This window comes from Gracilinanus agilis, chromosome 3, assembly GCF_016433145.1.
Source record: "Gracilinanus agilis isolate LMUSP501 chromosome 3, AgileGrace, whole genome shotgun sequence".
In the NCBI taxonomy this organism is placed as follows: domain Eukaryota; kingdom Metazoa; phylum Chordata; class Mammalia; order Didelphimorphia; family Didelphidae; genus Gracilinanus; species Gracilinanus agilis.
The window spans coordinates 147,676,353-147,700,624 of record NC_058132.1 but is presented as its reverse complement, the minus strand read 5'-3'; the positions used below and the strand labels follow the sequence as shown (position 1 = coordinate 147,700,624).

At 38.1% G+C, this 24,272-nt stretch overlaps 2 protein-coding genes across 2 annotated transcripts in view; one reads left to right on the top strand and one right to left on the bottom strand.

Moving 5' to 3' along the window:
- The window catches only part of SKA3 (spindle and kinetochore associated complex subunit 3), a 26,215-nt gene extending 17,882 nt beyond the window's left edge, over positions 1-8,333 (bottom strand). The window contains exons 1-4 of the mRNA XM_044668302.1: positions 8,123-8,333; positions 6,785-6,846; positions 6,509-6,674; positions 4,808-5,207 (exon numbers count right to left, since the gene is read on the bottom strand). Coding sequence (XP_044524237.1) covers positions 4,808-5,207; positions 6,509-6,674; positions 6,785-6,846; positions 8,123-8,225 — 731 coding nt within the window. The 5' untranslated portion in view covers positions 8,226-8,333. The remainder of the gene's footprint in view (positions 1-4,807; positions 5,208-6,508; positions 6,675-6,784; positions 6,847-8,122) is intronic.
- A 141-nt stretch (positions 8,334-8,474) lies between these two features.
- Positions 8,475-9,295, top strand: MRPL57 (mitochondrial ribosomal protein L57). Its single transcript, XM_044668304.1, has 2 exons — positions 8,475-8,547; positions 8,689-9,295. Exon 2 carries the CDS (start codon positions 8,694-8,696, stop codon positions 9,000-9,002), a length of 309 nt encoding a protein of 102 aa, XP_044524239.1. The 5' UTR covers positions 8,475-8,547; positions 8,689-8,693; the 3' UTR covers positions 9,003-9,295.
- The last annotated feature ends 14,977 nt before the right edge of the window (positions 9,296-24,272 follow it).

Here is a 24,272-nt window from a genome sequence, read left to right as displayed (position 1 = left end):
TGGTTCAACATTAGGAAAACCATCCACATAATTGACCATATCAACAGTCTAACAAACAAAAATCACATGATTATCTCAATAGATACTGAAAAAGCCTTTGACAAAATACAGCATCCATTCCTATTGAAAACATTGGAAAGTATAGGAATAGAAGGACCCTACCTAAAAATAATAAATAGTATATACCTAAAACCATCAACAAGCATTATATGCAATGGGGATGAATTAGAAGCCTTCCCAATAAGATCAGGATTGAAACAGGGATGCCCATTATCACCTCTATTATTTGACATAGTACTAGAAACACTAGCAATAGCAATTAGAGAAGAAAAAGAAATTGAATGTATCAAAATAGGTAATGAGGAGACTAAGCTATCACTCTTTGCAGATGATATGATGGTATACTTAAAAAATCCTAGAGAATCAACTAAGAAGCTAGTAGAAATAATCAACAACTTTAGCAAAGTGGCAGGATACAAAATAAATGCACATAAATCATCAGCATTTCTATATATTTCCAACACATTAGAGCAGCAAGAGGTAGAAAGAGAAACACCATTTAAAATCACCCTAGACAATATAAAATACTTGGGAATCTATCTACCAAAACAAACACAGCTACTATACGAAAACAACTACAAAACACTTTCCAGACAAATGAAACTGGATCTCAACAATTGGAAAGCCATTAATTGTTCATGGGTAGGAGGAGCTAACATAATAAAAATGAACATTCTACCCAAATTAATTTACCTATTTAGCGCCATACCTATCAAATTACCAAAAAACTTCTTTACTGAATCAGGAAAAACTATAACAAATTTCATTTGGAATAACAAAAGATCAAGAATATCAAGGGAAATAATGAAAAAAAAATGTGAAGGAAGGGGGCCTAGCAGTACCAGATATCAAACTATACTATAAAACAGCAGTCATTAAATCAATATGGTACTGGCTAAGAGATAGAAGGGAGGATCAGTGGAATAGACTCGGGGTTAATGATGTCAGCAAGACAGTGTATGATAAACCCAAATAGCCCAACTTTTGGGACATGAATCCACTATTTGACAAAAACTGCTGGGAAATTTGGAAAACAATATGGGAGAGATTAGGTCTAGATCAACATCTCACACCCTACACCAAGATAAATTCAGAATGGGTGAATGACTTGAATATAAAGAGGGAAACTATAAACAAGTTAAGTGAACACAAAATAGTATACCTATCAGATCTCTGGGAAAGGAAAGATTTTAAAACCAAGCAAGAGTTAGAGAAAATTAAAAAATGTAAATTAAATGGTTTTGATTATATCAAGCTAAAAAGTTTTTGTACAAACAAAAACAATGTAGTCAAAATCATAAGGGAAACAACAAATTGGGAAAAAATCTTTATAACGAAAAACTCTGACAGGGGTCTAATTACTCAAATATACAAGGAGTTAAATCAATTGTATAAAAAATCAAGCCATTCCCCAATTGAAAAATGGGCAAGAGACATGAATAGGCAATTTTCAGGTAAAGAAATCAAAAGTATCAATAAGCACATGAGAAAGTGTTCTAAATCTCTAATAATTAGAGAAATGCAAATCAAAACAACTCTGAGGTATCACCTCACACCTAGCAGATTGGCTAAAATGAAAGAAGGGGAGAGTAATGAATGCTGGAGGGGATGTGGCAAAATTGGGACATTAATGCATTGCTGGTGGAGTTGTGAACTGATCCAACCATTCTAGCTGGCAATTTGGAACTATGCCCAAAGGGCTATAAAAGACTGCCTGCCCTTTGATCCAGCCATACCATTGCTGGGTTTGTACCCCAAAGAGATCATAGATAAACAGACTTGTACGAAAATATTTATAGCTGCGCTTTTTGTAGTTGCAAAAAACTGGAAAATGAGGGGATGCCCTTCAATTGGGGAATGGCTGAACAAATTGTGGTATATGCGGGTGATGGAATACTATTGTGCTAAAAGGAATAATAAACTGGAGGAGTTCCAGGTGAACTGGAGAGACCTCCAGGAACTGATGCAGAGCGAAAGGAGCAGATCCAGGAGAACACTATATACAGAGACTGATATACTATGGTAAAATCGAATGTAATGGACTTCTGTACCAGCAGCAATGCAATGACACAAGATAGCTCTGAGGGATTTATGGTAAAGAACGCTACCCACATTCAGAGGAAGATCTGCAGGAGAGGAAACATATAAGAAAAACAACTGCTTGAACGCATGGGTCGGGGTGGACATGATTGGGGATGTGGACTAGAAACAACCACACCAATGCAACTAACAACAATATGGAAATGGGCCCTGAACAAGGACACATGTTACAACCAGTGGAAATGTGCGTCGGCCATGGGTGGGGGGAGAGCGGGAGGGTGAAGGGGAAAGTAAGGGTATGAAGCATGTAATCAGGTTAAAAATGAATATTAATAAATGTATAAAAATAAAAAAAATAATTTTTTGGATTGTCATCTTTATTTTATATTGTTAATATGGGTGTATCACCCATTTTCCTTTTCCTTCTACCATAGCTGTTCTTTACTTTATTTGGAAGGTTCAATTATCAATTATTATCAGTTCTGTTCTGGTTTTATTTCCTTTCTTACTCAAGTCTTGGCCCTATGGTCAGCCATTTTAATGTTTCCTCCATTGCCGTGGAATTCTTCACCTTGATAACTTTTAACTTTGACATACAACTAATTCAGATATTGAATAATGCACTATGAGAATGCACAATTAAGGACAATGGGAATGGGGGAAGATAGCATTAAAAGAAGGAGTTATGATTGGGTCCACAAATTTATACTGTTTAACTCAAATGAACTTTTATAGCTGCCTAATAATCATATTATTCTATTCTTGGACATTTCCTATCACATTCTCTACAGCAGTCTTTTCAAACCTTCTCTTCTACAAGTCCAATACATCCTTCTCTTACTCTTAACACATAACCCTCCATACAATACTGAGAAAACTGGGGCCATATGACATCAAGCTTCTATTCCTAAATCTTTTGTTCTCTTTCCTTCAAAAAGGTATCTAAAGCTAAATCATTTACCTGTGCCTTCAAATGGCTCTCTTAGGTGACCTTGTTTTAACAGTTATCCCTTCTCTCTCATATATTTTCAATCTTTTCCTCAATCTCTAAGGTTATTATTGGTACCCAGATTCTTTTTCTTATCTCTGTGATGTTTATGCTTTTTGTTTGATCCCTAATACCTGGTACAAGAGAACTTCAGAAATGTTTGTCAATTCATTTTCTCCTCTCCTGATATCTTATCCTATATTGTCATTCTTCATATATGCTGCTATTGTTCTGTTGTTTCAGTTATATCTGACTCTTCGTGATCTCATTTGGAGTTTTCTTGACAAAAATATCAGAGAGGTTTGTCTTTTCCTTCTCTATCTTATTTTACAGATAAGAAAGTGAGGCAGGGTTTGAATTCAGGTCTTCCTGACTCTAGGCCGAAATCCACTGTACCACCTAGCTGCCCCTATTCATAGAGATCTCCCTAAGGTTCATTCCTTTGGTCCTCTTTTTCTATTTCTCACTTTGGTTTTCTCATTTATTCCCATGGTTTCAATCACCATTTTATGTGAGTGGCATCTATGTCTATCCTAGCACCCCTAATTTCTTTTCAGAGCTACTGGATATCACCTACCTGGATGCTTCCCAGCACTTTAAATTCAGTGTCTTAAACTATTCTCCACTCAAAGCTTGTCTACTTATGTTTGGGAACCACAATTTCCCAGTAACTGAAGATTGTCACCTCTGTCTCATCTTTGACTCTTCCTATATTTTCACTCACATGCCAAATCCTATAAATTCTCCCCAAAATATGTCTTGTATCCATTTTATTCCTTCTACTCCTAGGGTAAACACTATAATTCAAGGTTTCATCTCTTCTTCCTAAATTATTGAAACTTCTGCTCTTGCTATTTCTTTTCTAATTCATATTTCATAAAGTTGCCAATGGTTTCCCCAAGGCATTGCTTTACTATGTCAGCCCTTCTTTTTAAAAACTTTCAGTAATTCCTTATTACTTTTCGGATAAAATTCAAAGTTGTTAGCCTGGTACCTGTGGCCCACTACAACCTGACAACAACTCACATTTCCAGCTTTAAGTCATATTATTCGTCTAACATACCTAGAACATTTTATCTTTTTTATTTTAACTTTTACTTCTGCTTTCAAATCGATACTTCATCTGTTTCTGAGCCTTTTCACTTGCTATGTTACATGCCTGAAATGTACACCATTCAAGTAGAGTTAGTGGGTAGTTATGGTTATAAGGGGGTGATAATTCTTCAGATCTTGAGTTTGTAGACTAGAAAGAATTTCCTAGAATAAGCGAAATATATAAACCAATGTATCTAATAAAAACTTTTTCATAAACCAGGTGGTGAGGTTCTTCAAAGATGAGTAAAACCTTTTAACATTAAAACAATAAAAATAAAACTCAAATCCTCAATTTTTGAAGAAAACAAAACAGAACAAAAAATCATGTCATTAAATATGAATAACAAGGAAATAGGTTTTGAACAATGATACACATATAACCCAGTGGAATTGCTTGTCAGCTCTGGGAGGTGGGGAAGGAAGAGGAGGTGGGAAAAATCATGGATCATGTAACCATGGAAGAATATGCTAAATAAGTTTTTTTAAAAATCATGCCATTTCCCCCTTAATTACATTAAATATAAAATGTAGAGACAGTAGGTAAAAATTACATATGAATTACAAGGGAAGACAAGTAGTGCAAAAGTAATTACAACTTAAAAACGATTACTTAACAGATCTTACCTTTTATTTTTCTGGGCATTTTTAAGCACCATTGTGTAATCATTATTTAAACACATGGTATGTTCTGAAATACCAAAGTGTTCCAACTTAGGAGTTTCTACCACATACTCATCCATCTTTAAAGTGCATTTTGGAGTTTTCAGCACTTTGGGGGAAGTTTCTTTAAAAGGTGTATTCATAGTTACTTGCTCTTGTTTCTGAACATTCATTGCTGGTGGATGAATATTCAAATTTCTGGAAAACATATACTTTTCCAGTCCAAAATCCGAAAGCTGTGGACTATGTGGAGGGCTCTGAGGAACAGAACTACCAGACATATCTTCTGTCTCTGTCTCAGACATCTGAGAGTTTTTGCATTTAGCCTCCTCTGATTTCACATTACCAACATCTTCCTTTTTCACTGAAAAACATTCAACATCAATGAGATTCAACTGTCATCAAACATTAATATATGAAATCCCATATGCCCCAAATAAAAAGGTTCTATTTAGAATTACTTAGATTAGTGTAACTCCTGCTGATTTCAACCCCAGCTTTCCCATATTTCTTCTTCTTCTTTTTTTTTAGAGACTCTTATCTTCTATCTTAGAATGATATTAAGTATCCATTCTAAGGCAAAAGATGGCAAGGACTAGGCAATTGGAGTTAAGTCACTTGCCTAGGATCACAGAGCTAGGAAGTGTCTGAGGCCAAATTTGAATCCAACTCCAGGCCTGGCACTCTATCCACTATGTTATGCAGTTGCCCCCTACATTTCATTTTAGAAGCACATTACTATAGAAAAGATAGATGAAAAGAAACAGAGTTTAAGTCATTTTTCCTTACTTTCCGTGACTGAACATATTATTATTTGCCATATTCTCTTGGATACTATCTGAACACTTTTATCTACTTATTGGTATACTATATAATGAGATGCAATGTGATATAATATATAGGAATCTGGATCTGGAGTCAGGGAAACCTGTATACAAATACTGTTTTTGAGCACCTACTAGGAATGTATTCAGTAGTCTCTAAGACTTTAAAGAATAAGTTCCTCATCTGCAGTAGTAGATGGAATTTTCTATATAGATGAAATCACAACTCTAGATTCAAACAAATATGATACACAAAAATGTGTTTATACTTTAAAATATCTTGGACTACAGGACCTCATACTTAGAGAAGTTTTTTATTCTTGTGAAAGAATTAAAGGGGAAATCATTATATACAAATGAGAAAACTAGAGCATACAGAAAACTAGTAATTAACATATTTAATTAATTTGTTTAAGCAGACTAAGTTAGGTCTAAAACCCAAATGGGTTGACTTCAGGTCAAATTACTTTTTCCTATTTGATTTTTCAAATACTCTTTTTTCAAAAGAACTCACTAGATCTTCACATCTATCATTTTGTTTTTTCCCTATAGTATCCTATGAGATTATAGGGACAAGCTTAAAAACTCCCATTTTAATGAATGTAGGTAACAGAGATCAGAAGTAATATGGCAAAAGTCACAAAATGGGGCCAGAAAGTTTTTTCTTGAACTTTTTCCATTTTACAATACTGTCTTCCATGCTACGTAGGCTCTTTGAAAAGTTTCTTCATCTGTAAAATGAGGTAGTAAAATGAGAAAATTTCTTTAGTTCCTTCCAACTCTTAATACTCTATGATCCTATACTAAAATAACTCATTATGAAGTAAAAAATTATTCAAACCTGGATCTCCCACAGCAGTTGGCTTATATCCATATTTCAGGAATAAGTCTCTTATTTTTGTGATATCCATTGTATTCCTTTCCATCAGCAATTTGGTGTTCTTTATAAAATTGTTGCTTTCTTGCCTCTCCCAGTGACTTTTATCAAGACGAATATTAACATCATCCTTTTAAAGGGAAAAGTAAATAAAATCAACTTTTGGTGAGATATGCCATTAAAACAACTGGGGTTTCAAAACCCTGAAACAAAACAACATTAACATTGTCCATGTAATACCTTTAGAGTCTTCACCTCCAAGTGCAAGTCATGCAAAATTCTCATTGGAGAGTCTTCAAAATCTTCAATATAAATGGTGAGGAAGGAGAAACATCCAATGGAGTCAGAAGGAAGATGGGAAGCCAAAACAGCATATTATTCTAGCCTTGTAAGCTTACAAATATTTTTAAATATATTTTAAACACTTACTCTTTAAAACACAACTTGCCCTTTCCCCACTCTACCTATTCCCAATTAATCATCACAATCTACAGAGAGTTATACATTTGGAGATGGACCAGATCCTAGTTCATTGGTCCAATTCCCCCATTTTATAGAGGAGGAAACTGAAGCTATGAAGGCCAAGTGACTTGCCCAAAGTCATACAGATTCACAATGTCAAATTTTGAATTCAGTTCCTCTGATTTCAAATCCAGGAATTTTCCCACTGCACCAATATATGAAAAGATCACTAGTCCTGAAGCTAGAAGATATGAATTCAAATCCCACTAGTGTTACCACCTGTCTGAGCTTGTGCAACACTTCTTTTGGTCCCAGTTTCCTCATCAGTAATAAAAGGAGAGGAGTTGAATGTAATGATCTAAAAGTCTTTTATGAAGGGTCCCCTCCTGACCTTCTCCTTTCTGGTCTTCTCATACTTTATTCTTCTCCAAATAAGAGACTATTCCTTTCTTGCTCATACTCTCACAGCACAGTTCATCTTCTGCCTTCATGGCTTTGCCCAGGCTGTCTCCCATTCCTTTCATGCTCTCCCTCCTCACTTCTGCTTCCCGGCTTCAAGACTCAGTTCAAATCCCATCTTCTACAAGAGAGGGAGGCCTTTCTAGGACTCTCGCTACCGGGGTGTTTTCTTTCTTAATCAGTCAACATTTATTAAGCACCTACTATGTGCCAGCTAACTGGGGATACAAAGAAATGGACAGTCCCTGTCCTCGACAAGCGAATAACTTTTTACAATGTACAAATTTCTTTTTTTAGCTATGTACAAATTAAAGTAGAAATAATCGACAGAAAGAAGGGACTAGAATTACCTCCATTGACCCTGCACCTTGCATGAGCACTGTATATTGTTTGCCTCCAGTTCCCAGCTCCATACCTCCATCAGACTGTGAGCTGCGTGAGCGGAGGGAATCTTGTTTTTGTTTTTTTTTTTTTGTACACCCACCCCTTAGCATAGTGCCTAGCACAAATTAGGCATCTAATATAAACGCTTGTTTACTGACTGGCGGACCTCTGAGATCCCTTCCAGTTCTGTTTTCATACAAAGAACGCCGCATCAGGGCAGACGTCGGGTCCCCCAGATCTTGCCCTTAGTCCCTTGCGTTCCGCATCCCTCACCCGCCTCCTCTCCGTTCAGCCCCCGCTCCAGTTGAGCCGTCTCCTTTTCCAGGGTCACAGCCAGGTTGTGCAGCTTTCCAAAGAACTTCCCGACGGGATCCATAGGAAAAGTTAGGGGGAGTCCAGAGCTCAGCAGGCAGCACGCAGCTCGGAATAGGGAGGAAAGAGTTGGCAAGGATCAGCAGACTCTTCTTCCAACAGTATGCGCGCCCTGCAGCTAGTTTGAAACCCAGCGCGCTCCTATCAGTATTGGCTTTCAGGGCCTCTTCTCGTTCCTTTCCCTCGCGAGACTGAAACTCTCGCGGGAGCGAAGGAGGAAAGTGATTGGCCGCGGCGGTGCCTAAGCTTTCGGCCGATTCCGGCACTGCGTCAGGTCCTTGTGGGAATTAAGTGTGGACTTTTCAGTCAAATTAGTACTTCGCTAGGTAACCTTGGATCCATTCGCACGCTTTGCCTTTGCGTCTGGTGACCGGCCGTGGTCAAAGAACGGGGAGGGCGACGTGCGTGGCAAATTAGCCTTTGCGAGAGGACACTGCGCATTTAGACCGCTCTATCTTTCCCCACAGGTACCATGTTTCTGACTGCTCTCCTCCGAGGCAGCCGGATTCCCGGGAAGCAGTGGATCGGGAAGCACCGAAGGCCACGAAGGGTGACCTGGGGGATGAAGCAGGGTATGATTCGTAGGTTGGAGATCGAGGCGGAGAATGAGTACTGGCTGAGTATGCCGTGTATGACCCGGGAGCAGGAGTTCAACCATTCCGCCGCCCGCAGGCGAGAGAACTTTGAGGCCATAAAGCTGGCGAAGGCGGCCAAGTTCCCCCCGCACAAGCTCTTCGAGGACCAGCTCAACCATCTCAACATCTCAAAGAAGTGGTCTTGAGCCGCCAACCCCTGCTCCAGGCTTCAAGGACCAGGAACTGTCTCCACCTGGATACTGGGAGCCCTCAGCCTCCTCCCCGTAAGCCTCGGGTCATGCGCACAGCCCTCCTTTACGCGGTGGGTGGAGGTTGAGGGGGGCTTGTAGGAGCTCACTTAGGACCCCCCCACATACCCCGGTGGCTCCAGTCTATAAGCCTAGGAGAAGAAAGAGGCTCCTAGGAAGATAACCCTCACCGCAGAGAGGCTGAAAACGAAATATTCTTGAAGGAAGATTCAATAAAGCTACAAAATGTTCTCTTTGGTCATTTCTGTGTTGTAGATAAAATTGAGGATGGGGGTTGGAGGTAGGATATGAGGGAGAAGAGTGTCATAAGTGGTAACATTCGTTTTTTATAGGATTTAAGGGAAGGTGGCTTAATTTAAAAATTTTTTTTTAGTTTCCGAGGTTTCTTAACTTTTTTTTTGTCATGGATCTTTTTGATAGTCTGGTGAAATTTGTGGACTCCTCAGAATGTTTTAAAATCAAGTTTTTCAATAACATCTAGTTTTACAAAGGAAGCTAATTGAAATGCAGTTAACAAAATTAAAAAAAGTTTAAAAGCCCCCAAATTTAAGAATCTCTGGTCTAAGCAAAAAAAAAAATTTTGAATTTTTGAGGTTGTTAGAATTGCTTTGGGACATGTTTTTAACTGAAAGTTTGACTTTTGAAAATGGGTCAATCTAGGTCAAAAATTGAAATATAATAAAAAATAAGCAAAACATGGGTAAAAGGATGATTAGTCTATCAAACATTCTAATTTATTTGGATGAAAGGCTGGGACCACTCATTTCAGTTGTTTGTTTGTTATTGTACTATGTGATTTAACAATGGATGATTTTAGGAGGTTATGGAAATAGAATTGACTTCACTCCTATGCTAAATGAACCATAGCAGTACAGTAGTCAACCCCAAACTTTATTTTGGATTTTTTTCCTGTTTTCATTTAGTCTCAGTCCTGTGAGAGTTCCTTTAATTTTACCCTGGTTGACAGGAACTAGGTTATCAAAGGTTAGATCTATATGTAAAATAGGGTGACTTGGAATGGAGCGGCCCAGGGGCATCTGTGGTTGACTATTTTGGTAACCTCTTTAGTTCCATTGGGGTTATATTTTGGTGGAACCAAATAATTAAATTTATTAGATTTGGATATTAAAAAAATAAGAGGGAACTGAGTGGCCCAGGGACATTTGTGATATACACTATTATAGTAACCTCTTTAGTTCCATTGGGGTTGTCTTTTGGCAGGTGACTTAACTTTCTCCTAATCTCTTTCTTGAACATCAGGTGCCCATCTCAAACTCAGTATGTCACAGTTTATTTTTGCCTTCAAACCTATCCTTCCAAATTTCCCTGATTTTTTGGAGGGTTCATCACTTTAATTATGTTTGGGGGCAGCTGGGTAGCTCAGTGGATTGAGAGCCAGGCCTAGAGATGGGAGGTCCTAGGTTCAAAACCAACCTCAGACACTTCCCAGCTGTGTGACCCTGGGCAAGTCACTTAACCCCAATTGCTCCCCCTTACCACTCTTCCACCAAGGAGCCAATACACAGAAGTTAAGGGTTTTAAAAAAAAAAAAAGAAGGTTCCTTTGGTGTCATTCTCAATTCATCACTCTCCATCACCTATATTTCTATTCAGTTGTTTTTACTACCTCCACAACATTTCCCCAACTGTTGCAGTAGAAATTAAGGTAAACAGAGATTAAAGTTCTTTCAGAGTATGATCAATTTATTAATTAGGCTAACAGTAATCAGTAAATACCCTGAGTGAGGATTGACAGGGTCTCTATTACCAAGAATTGGTATCCATGTGGCACAGTGGATGGAATGCCAGACTCAGAGGCAGGAAAATTCATTTTCTTGAATTTAAATCTGGCTTCAGATATTTGATAGCTGTGTGTCCCTGGGCAAGTCCCTATTTGCCTCAGTTTCCTCATCTGTAAAATGAGGAAAAGAAAATAGCAAACAACTGCCAGTATCTTTATAACAGCAATATCTTGATTGTCATAAAAATAGAATTAAAAGAAATTTTAAATTTTACACCTTACACAGTACTCTTGGCTTGTCTATTGCTATAGCCTCCTAATTGAGCTTCCTGTCTTCAGTATGAAGTGATTTTCCAAATGCACAGGTTTGGCTAGGCTACCTCAATAAATTCCAGTGACTACCTCTTAGGATCTGTAACATTTTTCTAGAATCATGTATAATCTCTGGCATTTAAAGATGTTTATAACCTGGTACTGGCCTGCTTTTATTATCTTACTATACCGCTAGACGTGTTCCTGGGTTTAATGTTGCCACTACTACTTTTACAACATATATGACCTGTTTTGCATATACAACATATATGAAAGTTACTTATCTCAAACCTCAGGTTCCACATTTCTCATAAAAAAGGTTGGAGATGTTATAATAGGGTCCTGGTGAAATGAGGAGCTGAAACTGAGTGTGTGTGAGTGATACCTAACTATAACACTTGAGTTGAGATAGTGAAACACAAAGGACCCCACAGATGTTTGTGGTGAATCTGCCAAACTCAACTTCAGAATAAGTGTCCCAGACCGGCCAGTTAAAGTACAGAATTTATGGTTGGGATTACACAGATACTTCTAACTGGCTAATCTGGCCTAGTTGGATAACGCTAAAGTTTGATTGCTGGATTATGGTTTGTTATAGCTGATGTTATTCTCCTTTCCTTCAAGTATCCCAGGGATAAACTCACTAAGCCTTAAGATAAAGTTGACACAAGCTTAGGTAAGTTTCAAAGATTTTATGCTATTGGGCTTAGGAGGGAAACAGGGATATAAACTGGGGAAAGAGGGAAAACAAGAAATTCCTAATCTAAGCTAATAATGAAGATGGTACTTGAAGAGGAAATGATCAGGTTTGCCAATAATTAACTGCTGGCAGCCAGCTGGCAGCCTGGTAGGTCCACACAGAGTCCAACCAAATCAAGTTGTTTAGCTAAGGGATGTTGTTGCTTGCTCTTGGAGTATGAATCAGGAACAGGTTCTTTGGTATAGAGGTATCACAGGATCTGAGACTATAAATTGGTTAGTATCAGGTTGCTGGTAATTCAAAGTTGACCTAAGGCCTACCCACCAAACCAACCTCCTACTCCCAAACAATCTCCAGATTGAGATGAGATCTCAGTTCAAATGTTCAAATCCTTCCTTATCTGCCTGAGCTTCTAACTGAATTTGCACCTGACAGCCCTGCCTGGCTCAGTTCATTCTTTGTTCTAAACAGACACCTGTCCATCATCTTGCTCTCCATGTTGATTTGCAAAATATCATTATAGAGAACAGTACATTAGGAAAGAGTGATAATTCAAAACCAATTGCTATGACTAGTGCTACCTTTGTGGCTATCTTGTTCCATCCTTCTAGGACAGTGATGATGAACTTTTTAGCCATGCCCCCCTCCACCCCAAACTGTGTGCAGTGCCCTCCTCCCCCTTATCTCACACAAGAGAGGGAGAAAGTGTTCCCATTGGGCTGCTGGGTTGAGGGTTGGGTGATGTGAAAAGATGTCATCAGGCATGGTGGAGAATGGGAGGAGAGAAGCTCTGCCCTTTGCCTTTCTAGTAACAAACTGGGGGGCGTAGGAGCAGTTGCGTGCCTAAAGAGAGAGCTCTGTGAGCCACTTTTTGTACTCGTGCCATAGGTTCACCAACACTGTTCTAGGGCATGCTAAAAGGAAAACTGGGCTTTCCCCCTGACTAATGGGGTAAAACTAAGGACAAAGAGAATTAAAAGTTTATTAAAAGTATGTCAAGGTAACAATATATTGAAGCTTCAATATTGAGGCCATGTTTTATTGATAACTTTTTAATGAAATAAGACAACTGCGATAGGTCCATGCCAGTTAAAAGGAATGGAACATTATTGCATCTAAATTCTTTAATACAGATCTGGGAACTATGGATCACTCAACCATCATAACTTTCAATAGGCATTCAAAGGATTAACTCAGCCTACAAAAATAGGTATATCTACTTGTCCTGATAGTACATTTTTGGTATTTTACCCCATAATTTCTGAATAATGTGTAATTGGAAATCTTGTACCTTTAACACTACATTACCCAGGAGCCCAATGACTTCCTGTCATTACGGGCTGACATAGACAGGAGATAAATTCAGTAGATTCTGTGTCTAGCTCTCTTCCTATGAGGGCAGCTGTGAACATGGGACTTTTGAACAGGTAGATCAACTTGGGCACATGGTTTTATTTTGTTACCTTTTTAGTCCTTTACTTCTAGTGATTATTAAATTTTATAAAAATATATTTAAAGTTATTAGTATATATTCATTTTAATTTTTACATTGATGGCAGCCACTGAAGTTGGAAAAAAGAATTCTCAATTTTTTTCAAGATAGCCTAGATAAATTTTGCAAAGTTGCCCTGCTCCTGCTGTTTTTTTTTTTTTGTTTGTTTTTTTTTCCCCATTTTCCCCAGCCACCCTGCCTGGCTAATTTCATTTGAGTGGCTTTTCAGCGAGCTTTTGGCTGAGAGGGATAAGCCTCTACTCTTGCCAATCCTCTTGGCTGCCCATTGAGAACTCCTCCTGCTGCTGCTGGCTGTCCCACCTTCCCCTCTGTGGAAGTGGGAGCTCCTGCTGCTGCTGCCCCAGGTTTGACCAGACACTACCTGGGGGTCCTTGCTGTTCCTGCTACCTGTTATCTACTGCAGTCCGTGTCCGATTGCTAGAGGGTTTGAGAGCCGTTTAGAAGCACTTTTTTTTTCTGTGGAGGGTGAAGTATAAAAAACCCCCGTTTGGCTAACCCAGATAGGCTTCCATGCTCTGCCTGTGGGGGAGGCAACTGAGGTAGCACGTGGCCCCTAGCATTTTACCCCAAGGGGGAAGAAGAAGGAAGGTTACTCTTCCAAACAGGAAGTAGAATTGCAAGCATGGTTCACTCTATGAAAGAGCAATGCATTACCTATTTCAAACAGCTCTTACCTTTAGGATGCTTTTTCTTCCTACCATTCCTAAGGAATCTACTCACTTATCTCAGACTTTATCTTCAATGATCAATTAACATAGGTATCAAACATCAGTAGATGCCTCAGGCCATATCAGCTCTGGATCCCAATCTTAGCTCTACCTATTGTTTCAGGTTTTGGCAATTTACATTTTATGATGATTACTTCATACTGTTAATGCATCAAGCCACTGAGCTCTCCCCTTCCCCCCATACTGTTGTAACCCAAATAAAAGTGACAAGAAATCAGTTGGCAAAGAAGCTCTTGACCATCAGAGCTTACTCGCTGTCTGTCTACCTTGTGCCAAAACTTTCTGTGTTTGTGTGTTTATTCTCGCCTTATGTTCTCTTTCCATTAATCCTTAACCCGTAACCCATTTTCACTCAGTCCTTGGTTCCCCTTTCTAAGTGTCCAACCCACTAGGAATCTTTGTGAAGCTGTTGGACGGCTTCATCCTCACACCTCCTTGACATTTGGGCCTGCCCAGTTTCTAAAATATATCCAATTTGGGATTCCTCCACACCATATTCAGTGCAGAATTCCCCCTCACTATGAGAGATCCCAGGAGCAAAAGGAAACCTAAATGGATAATGATCCTGGGGAGAAGAAGAAACTTTAAAGAGTCTGGAGGTGGATATTAAGCCTTTTTCAGACTCCATTGTTTTATGGAAGTCTCTGTATCTGATTGCTTGCTTTAACATTTAATTTTGTTGTTTTTTTTTAAGTTCATATTTTAATCTGATCAATATCTTTCTGTTACACTGAATCATTTTAAGATAGTGTTTTTTGCTATTAGATATATTCTGTTACATGATTTTATCTGTACCTTTCCTCTATAACTATACTGAACAAAATATCATTGTACAAGCCCATAATCGCCATCAAAAACCCTCTTTAGTGGAAAAACCATAGGGATACTGAAGTTGTCACCAGATCCATCAAGATCACGTTACTTATACAGCCTTTTTGTTCTATTTTGCCTTTGTTAATTGTCACATGGATATTGGATGGACTCCATCAAACTGGTTACAACCTGTATTAGCAACCTTTGGAGAATTTAATGAGCTAAAATCCTCACCTCCACATTAAAATTGATGAGACATATGAAAGACATGCCTTTTAGAGCTGTTAGTCTCATGCCAAAGGGGGGAGCCATATTGTAGTCCTTGCCTCCAGCACAATGCATGGGACATATAATAGATATGCTTTCAGAGCTGTTATAGTCCCATGCTAAAGGAGGGAGTAAACCCAAGGGGTTGGTTACCCCATGATGGGTTATAGTCTTATAAAATTTTCCTAAGGGACATGGTACCCCTAGAGCAGGGGTCGGCAACATATGGTTCTCAAGCCATATCTGGCTCTTTTGAGGGCCAGATATGGCTCTTTCTGCAGGAGCCATAAAGTCAATTTTTTTTCAGGCGCTGTTATAGGAGCGCGCACTGTTACAGGAGCGTGCACTGTGAGCACTGTACGGCTCTCATGAAATTATTTTTAAAAATGTGACATTTATGGCTCTCACGGCCAATAAGGTTGCTGACTCCTGCCCTAGAGGGAGCATTTCAGCTAAGGTTGAAAGACTTGCTACATCTGTAGAACTTGTGACAAATATCCATTAGCTTCTAAGATTAAAAAAAAAAGTTACAGCAACTCATGTGAATTCTATATGATAGTGGGTTTGATCATCAATATCAAATGGTAATAGTGTAATAATTAAAATTAAATTATGAGGCTGCTAGTAGCTTTGATAAATTTATTAAATCAAAATAGTAGAAGTAAAGAGAGGGAAAGGTAGGAAAGAGGTAGAGAGGTACTTAGCTTTCTACTCTTTTGGCTGCCATGACGGATTGAAGCTCACCACTGATAAGGATTCCTTCAGGTTCCACACTCCAGCCAGAAGACCTCAAAGACCTCCTGGTCTCCATTTTTAAGCTGTTTTCTCCACCCACTAGCTCTCCCGTGTCACATCTCAGGAACCAACCATAGTTTCTTAATTTGCCTGGGCCACCCAGGGGGGCAGTGCCTGTAGAATCAGCTTCCTGTCTCATTGGTTCTTGAATTCTCTAACTTCCTTCTATCATGTATATCTCAATACATGTATATCTCAGTGGTCTTTTACCTCCAGGACGTTAAGCAAAGTGACATAATGGAGAGAGAAATTCCCTTACAACAATAGGAAGGTCAAGATGGTTAAAAATTTGGAAATTGAATATTGGTGTCTTTTGCACAAATGATAAAGTGAGATGGCCAAAAGGTTAAGGATTGAGTGGGTTATGAGTAATTAAAAGCAGGTACAGAGTCCTCTATCTCTCCATATCTGGTAGAAATTAGGAATGGAACTAGGATTGTACAAGTGAATACATTCATTCTTATTTTACCTTCCAGTTTAGACTTTTTCTTATACAAATTCCTCTTTCATCACAATTGAAAAAACACTTAAATTGGCAGTAGTGGGGTGGCTCAGTGGATTAAGAGCCAGGCCTAGAGAGGGGAGGTCCTAGGTTCAAATCTGCCCTCAGACAATTCCTGGCTGTGTGACCCTGGGTAAGTCATTTAACCCCCACATTGCCCAGCCCTTACTACTCTTCTGCCTTGCAACCAATACACAGTATTAATTCTAAGACAGAAGGTGTAAGGGTTTAAAAAAACAAACCAAAACACCTAAATCTTTGGTGTGTTTAGAGGGAAAAGCATTTGATTTACAATCAGAAAAACTAGCAATATCATTTAGATGAGACATGGCAGTGTCATGTTCAAATCACTTTAGTTCTCTGAGCCTGCTTCTTAATCTGTTAATTGGAGATAATACTTTGTTTTTCATTTCGATTATAGAATTGGAGTAAACCTGAAAATATGTAAATAGATGTGAACCATTATCAGTTTTAGTGAGAGTTGAGATAAATACCAACTGATTGAGATAAGATTTTAGCATTTATATAATACTTTAAGGTTTGCAAAGTGCTTTATATGTATTATCTCATGTAGTCTTCAGACAACCCTGTGAGGTAGGTGGTAGCCCCATTTTACAGATGAGGAAGCTGAAGCATTCCTCAGTTGAGTATATTTTCTTAAAATACGTTTTTCTCCCTGTGCTTTTTCAACCTCTTTCTTTTGAATAAGGCATTCTAATCCAGGATCCAGTCCATCTGGCTCCATTCTGCCCTTCTAGACTTAGTTCACATGAATCCACTTCATTCCCCCTATTCCAAACCAAACTGGCCTACTTGCTCTTCTTTGAATTTGGCATTCATTCCCCACCTGGCTTTCCTTTCACCATGCCTTACCTTTGCCTTAGAATCCTAAGCCTCCTTGTCCAAGGCTTGTCTCAGGTGCCATCTCTCATGGGAAGCCTTTCCTTATCAACCTAGTTTTAGGGGTTCTTTCCTCAAATTCTTTCCACCTCAAATTATACTGAATTTAATTATCTACCACTTTCTTTCAGTAGAATGTATGTTCCTTGTGGGCAGGAATTGTTTTTCACTTTTTTTGAAGCATCTTTGTGTGTGTATATTCCCCCTACCCCCTCCCTTAAATTAGACCTATGATTTCATCAGTACAAGGAAATTCCTTTTACTAATAAAGATCAGCAACTGCCTTATACCTTGGATTCTTATATTGTTGTCTGGGCTCCTGAGAGATTGTGACTTGCTTAAGGTCTCAAGTTCATAAATCTGTGTTGGAACAGACCTCAAAGGCCATCTGGTCCACTCCCCCAGGCGGTTCATGGAAGTTAAATGACTTTTTCACAAACAAGGTAGTGTCAAAGGTGGAATTTGAACATGAGTCTTCCTGATTCTGAGGCCATCCCTTTATGCCTCACATTAAGGAGCTTGCTCGTGTAGTGCAAAAGGGTGCGTATTAGCCCTGCAAAGCCTAACTGCAGTTTCTGACAGTCGAAAAGGGTTTAGAATCCTGAGGTTAGTCAGTTGACCCTGGGGACTTGATGAGAGTAGAAGGGTCAACTGAGCTTTAGTCTTTGGACTGAAAACCTGGCCTATATTCTGCAGCTTTTCTCTTAAAATTTGTTAGCTTAACTATTTCTTTTGGATCTCCCTAATCTCCCTTATTCCCCATCATCATTTCCCCTTCCTAAATTTCTTGGGGTTTTGAAAGGAGGGTGGTTCTGGGCCTTAGCTCTCAAACTTGGTAGATTTAGTATCCTGTAGTCAATAGGGCTTACCCTTGTTACAAATTATCTCTTGAATCTTCGTATCCAACTTTCCTAACTCTATAAGCTACAAAAACCCTCTCGGAGCTGAGTTAAGGCAGATCCTTTCTCAGTCTCACATTCCTGTCTCCCTCCCCCACCTGAAGCTTTCTCTAGGCAGCTGTTAAGAGTTATCTTGTTTCCCTCCATCCCTTCCAATCAACCCTAAAAATCAATAAACCCTGTTTGTCACTTAATCAAACCTTTGGCTAGTTCATTAGTTGATTGATAAGAGAGGGAGGAGGGGGAGAAAGGAATAATATTCTCTCTTGGTCCTGAGGGAATTGGAGGCCTTTTTTGGAGGAAGTGTAATCTCAATACTTCCTTTGTGAACCTGAGAAACTGACTAGAAAGCTTCAAGCCATTCTTGGCTGGCCCTAATCTTTGTCTTTTAGAAGTACCCTTCCTACCTGAAGGGCTCAGTCTGTTTCTCTTCAGTGTTTTGTCTCAAACCTGAGTACCCAGTCTGTCTCCCTGCTGCAGCTGCCTACCTTAAATGACCTCATCCTCTCCCTTGCAACTCTTTATACCTCCGTGTTTATATTCCCTAAACTCAGTCATTCCCTTACTTCTCCTACCACCTCAATTTACCACCTTTACCATTGTACCTTCCTTATCCACTTTACTGCCTTAGGGATCCACAAAACACTATCCACAGTGCCTTACCCCCTATTCACTCTACCTTTAGTCCCTTACCTGCCTTATCCCCTATTACAACCTTACCTCTGCCTATTCCCTTATTACAACCAGCTTATTACCCCATTAGCTTAATCCCCTTATAACACTTGTCAAATTAAATTAAGCTTAGGAGAAAAGAGGAACATGATGAAGGTCTAGGAGGAGGAAGATCTTAAAACTCTTCAAGTCATTTCTTACCATTCTGTTCTAAATACCCCGCCATGAACATTCATTTATGGCTTCGTACTTTAAGGAAATTTAAACTTCAATCATCAAGTTTCATAGATGGGAAGGACCTTTAGAGCTGGATTATCTAGTTTAACCTAATTTTACCAAAGAGGAAACTGAAGCCTTGTGTAAATGGAATTCGCTCACCCCCCATTCATAGTTAAAACTCTAGCCACCAGAGATAATGTCATCCCCACCTCCCTTAGTGGGGAGGGGAGATGAGTTACCCACACGTGACAATAAGTAACAAATCAAGAACAAGGGACTGCCCTTTGGGCAGTCCAAAACAGTGTTGAGGCTGTCATTTGTCCACTTGAATTAGAGGTGGACCTCCAGGAAGTGATGAAAGCTGTCCTTCAGATATGATGGTAACTTCCTGTTGAGGTAGTTCGCCCTTTGAACTTGGTGCTGAAGGACCTCAGGCGGCTTCCACTCTGAATTGTCACGTGGGTAAGTTAGGCTGGCTCCCTTTTGCCTACCTTGGCATTTCTAGAGTCTTTACCTCAATAAGGTTTCTTTGCCTCTCAAATTGCTAAGGCCTTGTGACTAGTAGCCTAGTTTAATTAGCCTTTTCACCCTCTCTCGGTCTGGACCTCTGCTGGTCCAGGCCAGCCTCTCTCTCTCTCTATTTCCCTACCTTCTACCTTCCCAATTGTAAATAAACTACCATAAAACCCATCCTGGCTTGAGTCTATTTTAATTATGGAATCAATCTGAATTATTGATCCTGGCGACCACACCTTAAAAAATATATATAATACCTAAGTTTTCCTTCTTACAGCCTCCAGAGGTTATGACTTGCCTATAGTCACATATTTGGCGAGAGCTAAGCACTGAAAAGAATCATAGCTCATTTTATATGTATAGTTTATGAAGTGCATTCCTCTTTCATAGATAGTGCAAGTACCGTATTATCCTATTTGCAGATAGGAAAATTGAAACTTCCAGAGGTGGCAAAACCTTTCACTGTCATGTAGCCAGTTTCAGTGTTAGGACTTGGATTCAGGTTTTCTAATTCTAAGTTTAGTGCTTTAAAAAAAAATCACAAAATACCAAACAAAACATGGGCCAAATTTAAGCGATGATCAGAGAATAAGGTCTTGTAATTTTTCTCTATTCATTAGTCATAGGGGGAAGGAGAAAAAACAACTACTGCTAAAACTTTCTATTCTCTTCCCTCTAAAGTTAGTGAGAGTCTACACATTAGGATTTACAATAGTGATCAACAGAACTGTTTAAAGTTCTCTGGTTTATAGTCAAATGTATATTATTGTTAAAAAATGTCAGTGGCTAAAGTCTGGACAGAGTTCCTTTAGCACAGGGATGTTACCCTCGAATCTGTCATAGTGCCTCGCATTCAATAAAGGTAATGTTTGTTTGTTAAAATGAATGAACTCTATTTTCAAGTTGATCAAAGACAATAAGTATTTAGAATTAAAAATAAAATTTAATTTACATCACTTGGTGAAAATCCTAATAAGCAGAGTACCAGCTCAGGCAAATTAATGCTGGGAAGGTTTTGAGTACAGGTTCTCTAATGCACCGTATGCCTGTCATCTTAAGGTTGGCCTTTGGGTGATGAATTTTTGGCCACAGAAACCTTCACAGAACAGAAATGTAATTACTCAGTTCTAGAAGTGTTGTGATATACATTGATGGAGAAAATTCTCCATATTAATAAAATCATGAATCCTTGAAACATTTGGTAAATATGATTTTTGGACAAAGACAATGTTAAGACTTAATTTTTAGGCTTTCATCTTTAATCAGTAAAGTCACTAAACATCATTTTGGGAGGGGGAGGGAAGGAATTTAATATATTTTATTATCATGTTAATATCTAAACATCTCAAGAAGCTTAATGCAAATATTGACATTACATAATGGTCCAATGTTACATTTGTGAAAAACTATACACATGACTTATGATACAAGTAAAAACATGAAGAAATCCAAAGCAAATGCATCTAAAATCTGTTTATATAAAAGCATTTCTTTAAAAAAATCCTTTCAAAATATTCCAAGTGGCCGTGTTTTCCTTTATGTAGTAACAGTCTCATCTACAATCATACAAATATAAGCTTGACATATTTCATGGCTCGATATGATTCACACAGGACTTAAATACAGTTCTTTTCCTCTTTATGCAACACAATATAACAATGTAAGATGAAGTCACTAGAAAAATATGGACTCTTAAAAGCTTATTTAGAGTTCAGGTTGAAAAATACATAATCTAGGTATTATGGAACACAAGGATTTTAAATACTATTTAAGAATAATAATGTAGTATTGGATATGGTCTTGGTTAAAATATCATGAATTTAATACCACATTAGAGTGAAATAATAGGTTTTATGCTCTGTATGGATTCTGATGTACAGAATTTGATTCTGTGACTTGGGCAAAAATGTAAATAGTAGAAATCTGCAGGACACTCAGTTCTTAGGTCCTGGCAATTTAGAAATCCTAACGTTAAGCCCTTTACACATTTGCTTTAGAAATTGGTGTGTAGAAATTGCAAATGCTTGATGGTCTAATCAGTGATACTGTAAACATAGTCAAAATCAGCTACCTAGTAGAAACAAAATTCAAGTAACCAAAGCATGTTGGATTTAAAATGACAATGATCATTTATGCTACTAAGACCACTATGTTTGTAAAGATACATTACAAGCAGAACCCACATAAAGATAAACCTGGACTTTTGTAAACGTGTTCAGCTGCTCTTTGGTTTCATGTAGCGATACTGATAGGTGTAGATGCTGTAGGTACTGAATGTCTAGCTAAATTTAAGCTATATTGGTGAATTAACTGAAAAGAAAAACTATATCACTTGAATTCAATTTCATTTTCTTCAATTATCCTAAATCTCTGAATTGTCCAAAGGGAAAAGTGTCAAACATCTGTAAACAGGTTCATGTTTTATCTGTCTTCTTGAAATTAACAGAATTAGTTAATGCTAGAACAAATACTAACAACAGAGCAGCCTTCCCCAAACCAGTCCACTCACTTCCCCAGATTTCTTCAGTCCTGGGCCATTAGGAAGCAGGCACATACTATATTTAGTCATATACTACTCCAGAATGGTGCTAATGTGGTGGTAACAGACTAGTATACACTAAGATCAGATCATAACACATGCTGATAGTCAAATCCAAACTACACAAGCTTATGAGAGGGGATGAGGGAAGTGCTGGGGTTAAGGAAAGCTTAATGTGCTAGGATTTCAAAAAATAAATAATTGAAGTAAAATGATTTGAAAGAGATACCAAGCACCATAAAAGTACCTGCACAAGTCTGATGATGAAAAATTATTTTGGTACCAACATGCAGATCAAAGATATGTCTTCCTAAATATGAAAGGCCAAACAATGGACAGAAGCACCAAGAGAATATTTCTGATTACAATCAAGTCATCTGAACATATACTTTATCTATATAAAATGAATGCTGTCAGATTAAACTGGCTGGTGGTACATTTAATGGTAATGAAGAAGTTCACCTCTCATTTAAAAATTATGCAAATTTGAGCAAAATGTAATAACTTAGACTGAAGAATAAAATAAGACACAAATGAATACTCCAGAGCTTATAAACTGGATTTTTAAAGCTTATCTATTCTTTTTGTTCTCAAGGAAGTAGAGATTTTGAAAGCTGCTCTTAGTTGAATGATTAAAAATATTAACTGAGTCATTAATTTAGTAAGACCAGAATGTTCAATTTTAATTAGAGCTAAAATATGGAATTAAATAACATGTAAGCTGGCCAAGTTATTTTGGAAGCATTTACCAAGCAATATAGGTAGGCCTTTTTTGGGGGGGCGGTAGTGGTGTGCAAGATAACTTTGGAACACATGTTAAAAATGAATAGGCTTACTCTTTTTTTTTTTTTTTTAAACCCTTACCTTCTGTCTTAGTATCAATCCTAACACATAAGAATTGGCAAGGACTAGGCAAACAAGGTTAAGTGACTTGCCCAGGGTTATACAACTCAGATGTATCTCAGGGCAGATTTGAACCCAGGTCCTCCTGCCTCTAGGCCTGGTGCACTATCCACTGTGCTACCTAGCCGTCCCTATAAGCTTAATCTTAAAAAAAAAAACAAAAACTCATTAACAGAAACAATAAGTAGTTTTGACTCAAGGACAAAGGTTTGGGGGGGAAGAGGAGGAGGCATATCTCAGCTTCCAAACCCTGAAAAAGAGCAGAAACTTTCAATTGAATGAATACACACTGTATATTAATGAAGATGAACCTGTAAACTGTGTTCCTTAGATTTTAGAAGAAACACCTCCTCTACCCCAAAAAAGTTTTTGTCTAACCAACTTCAAAGCTGGATTTTATTTTTTAGGAAGTGGGAAATATTTTGTTGAAGTGGTAATTAATGGATTACACAATTTAGGTTTTTTTATTTCCTGAGGTTGGCTAGTTTCCACTTCATAAATGGGACAGAAAAATATCCCTTAATAATTTTCTAATTTAAATAGAATGTAAATAATACTAAAACACATTCTCAATGTATTACATTCTAAAAAATTTTAGGGAAATCTATTGCTGCCCTGCCCTGCTCAAATTTACCTGTGCCTTGGTCTCTTTCTCATATTACTAAAAGAACATCTTCACACAGCAAATGTATACCAGTTTCCTGGCTTGTACAAAATCCCCTGAATATCTCCAGAAAGCAGAATGAGGTGAAAGTATCCTTTAAGCTCCTCATTGCCAGATTTCATTACACCCCACTCACATGCTACTCTGCATAACATGTGACTAGGACTTATGAACATTAGCTAAATTTAATGATTGTATCAGGTATTTTAATTCCTTCTGAGTGGTACTTCACAACCACCAATAAAAAAAGGCCTTTATTAAAAATGATAATGATATAAAACTATTTAAAAACTTGCAAATGCTCGGAATAAAAAGCAAGAATTCTCTGTAATCATGTTCCTTATACAGTACAAATCTTTGAAAGGAATGCTATTCTTACCAAAGAATTTCAGCCATGTATAGAGCTGCCTATACCTGCACTTACATCCTATATCAGAATTCTATTCACCTTTTCTGGGGGTGGTAATTTTTATATATGCCAGGAAATAACCACACTCATATTATTCATGCTTTAAAAAAATTATA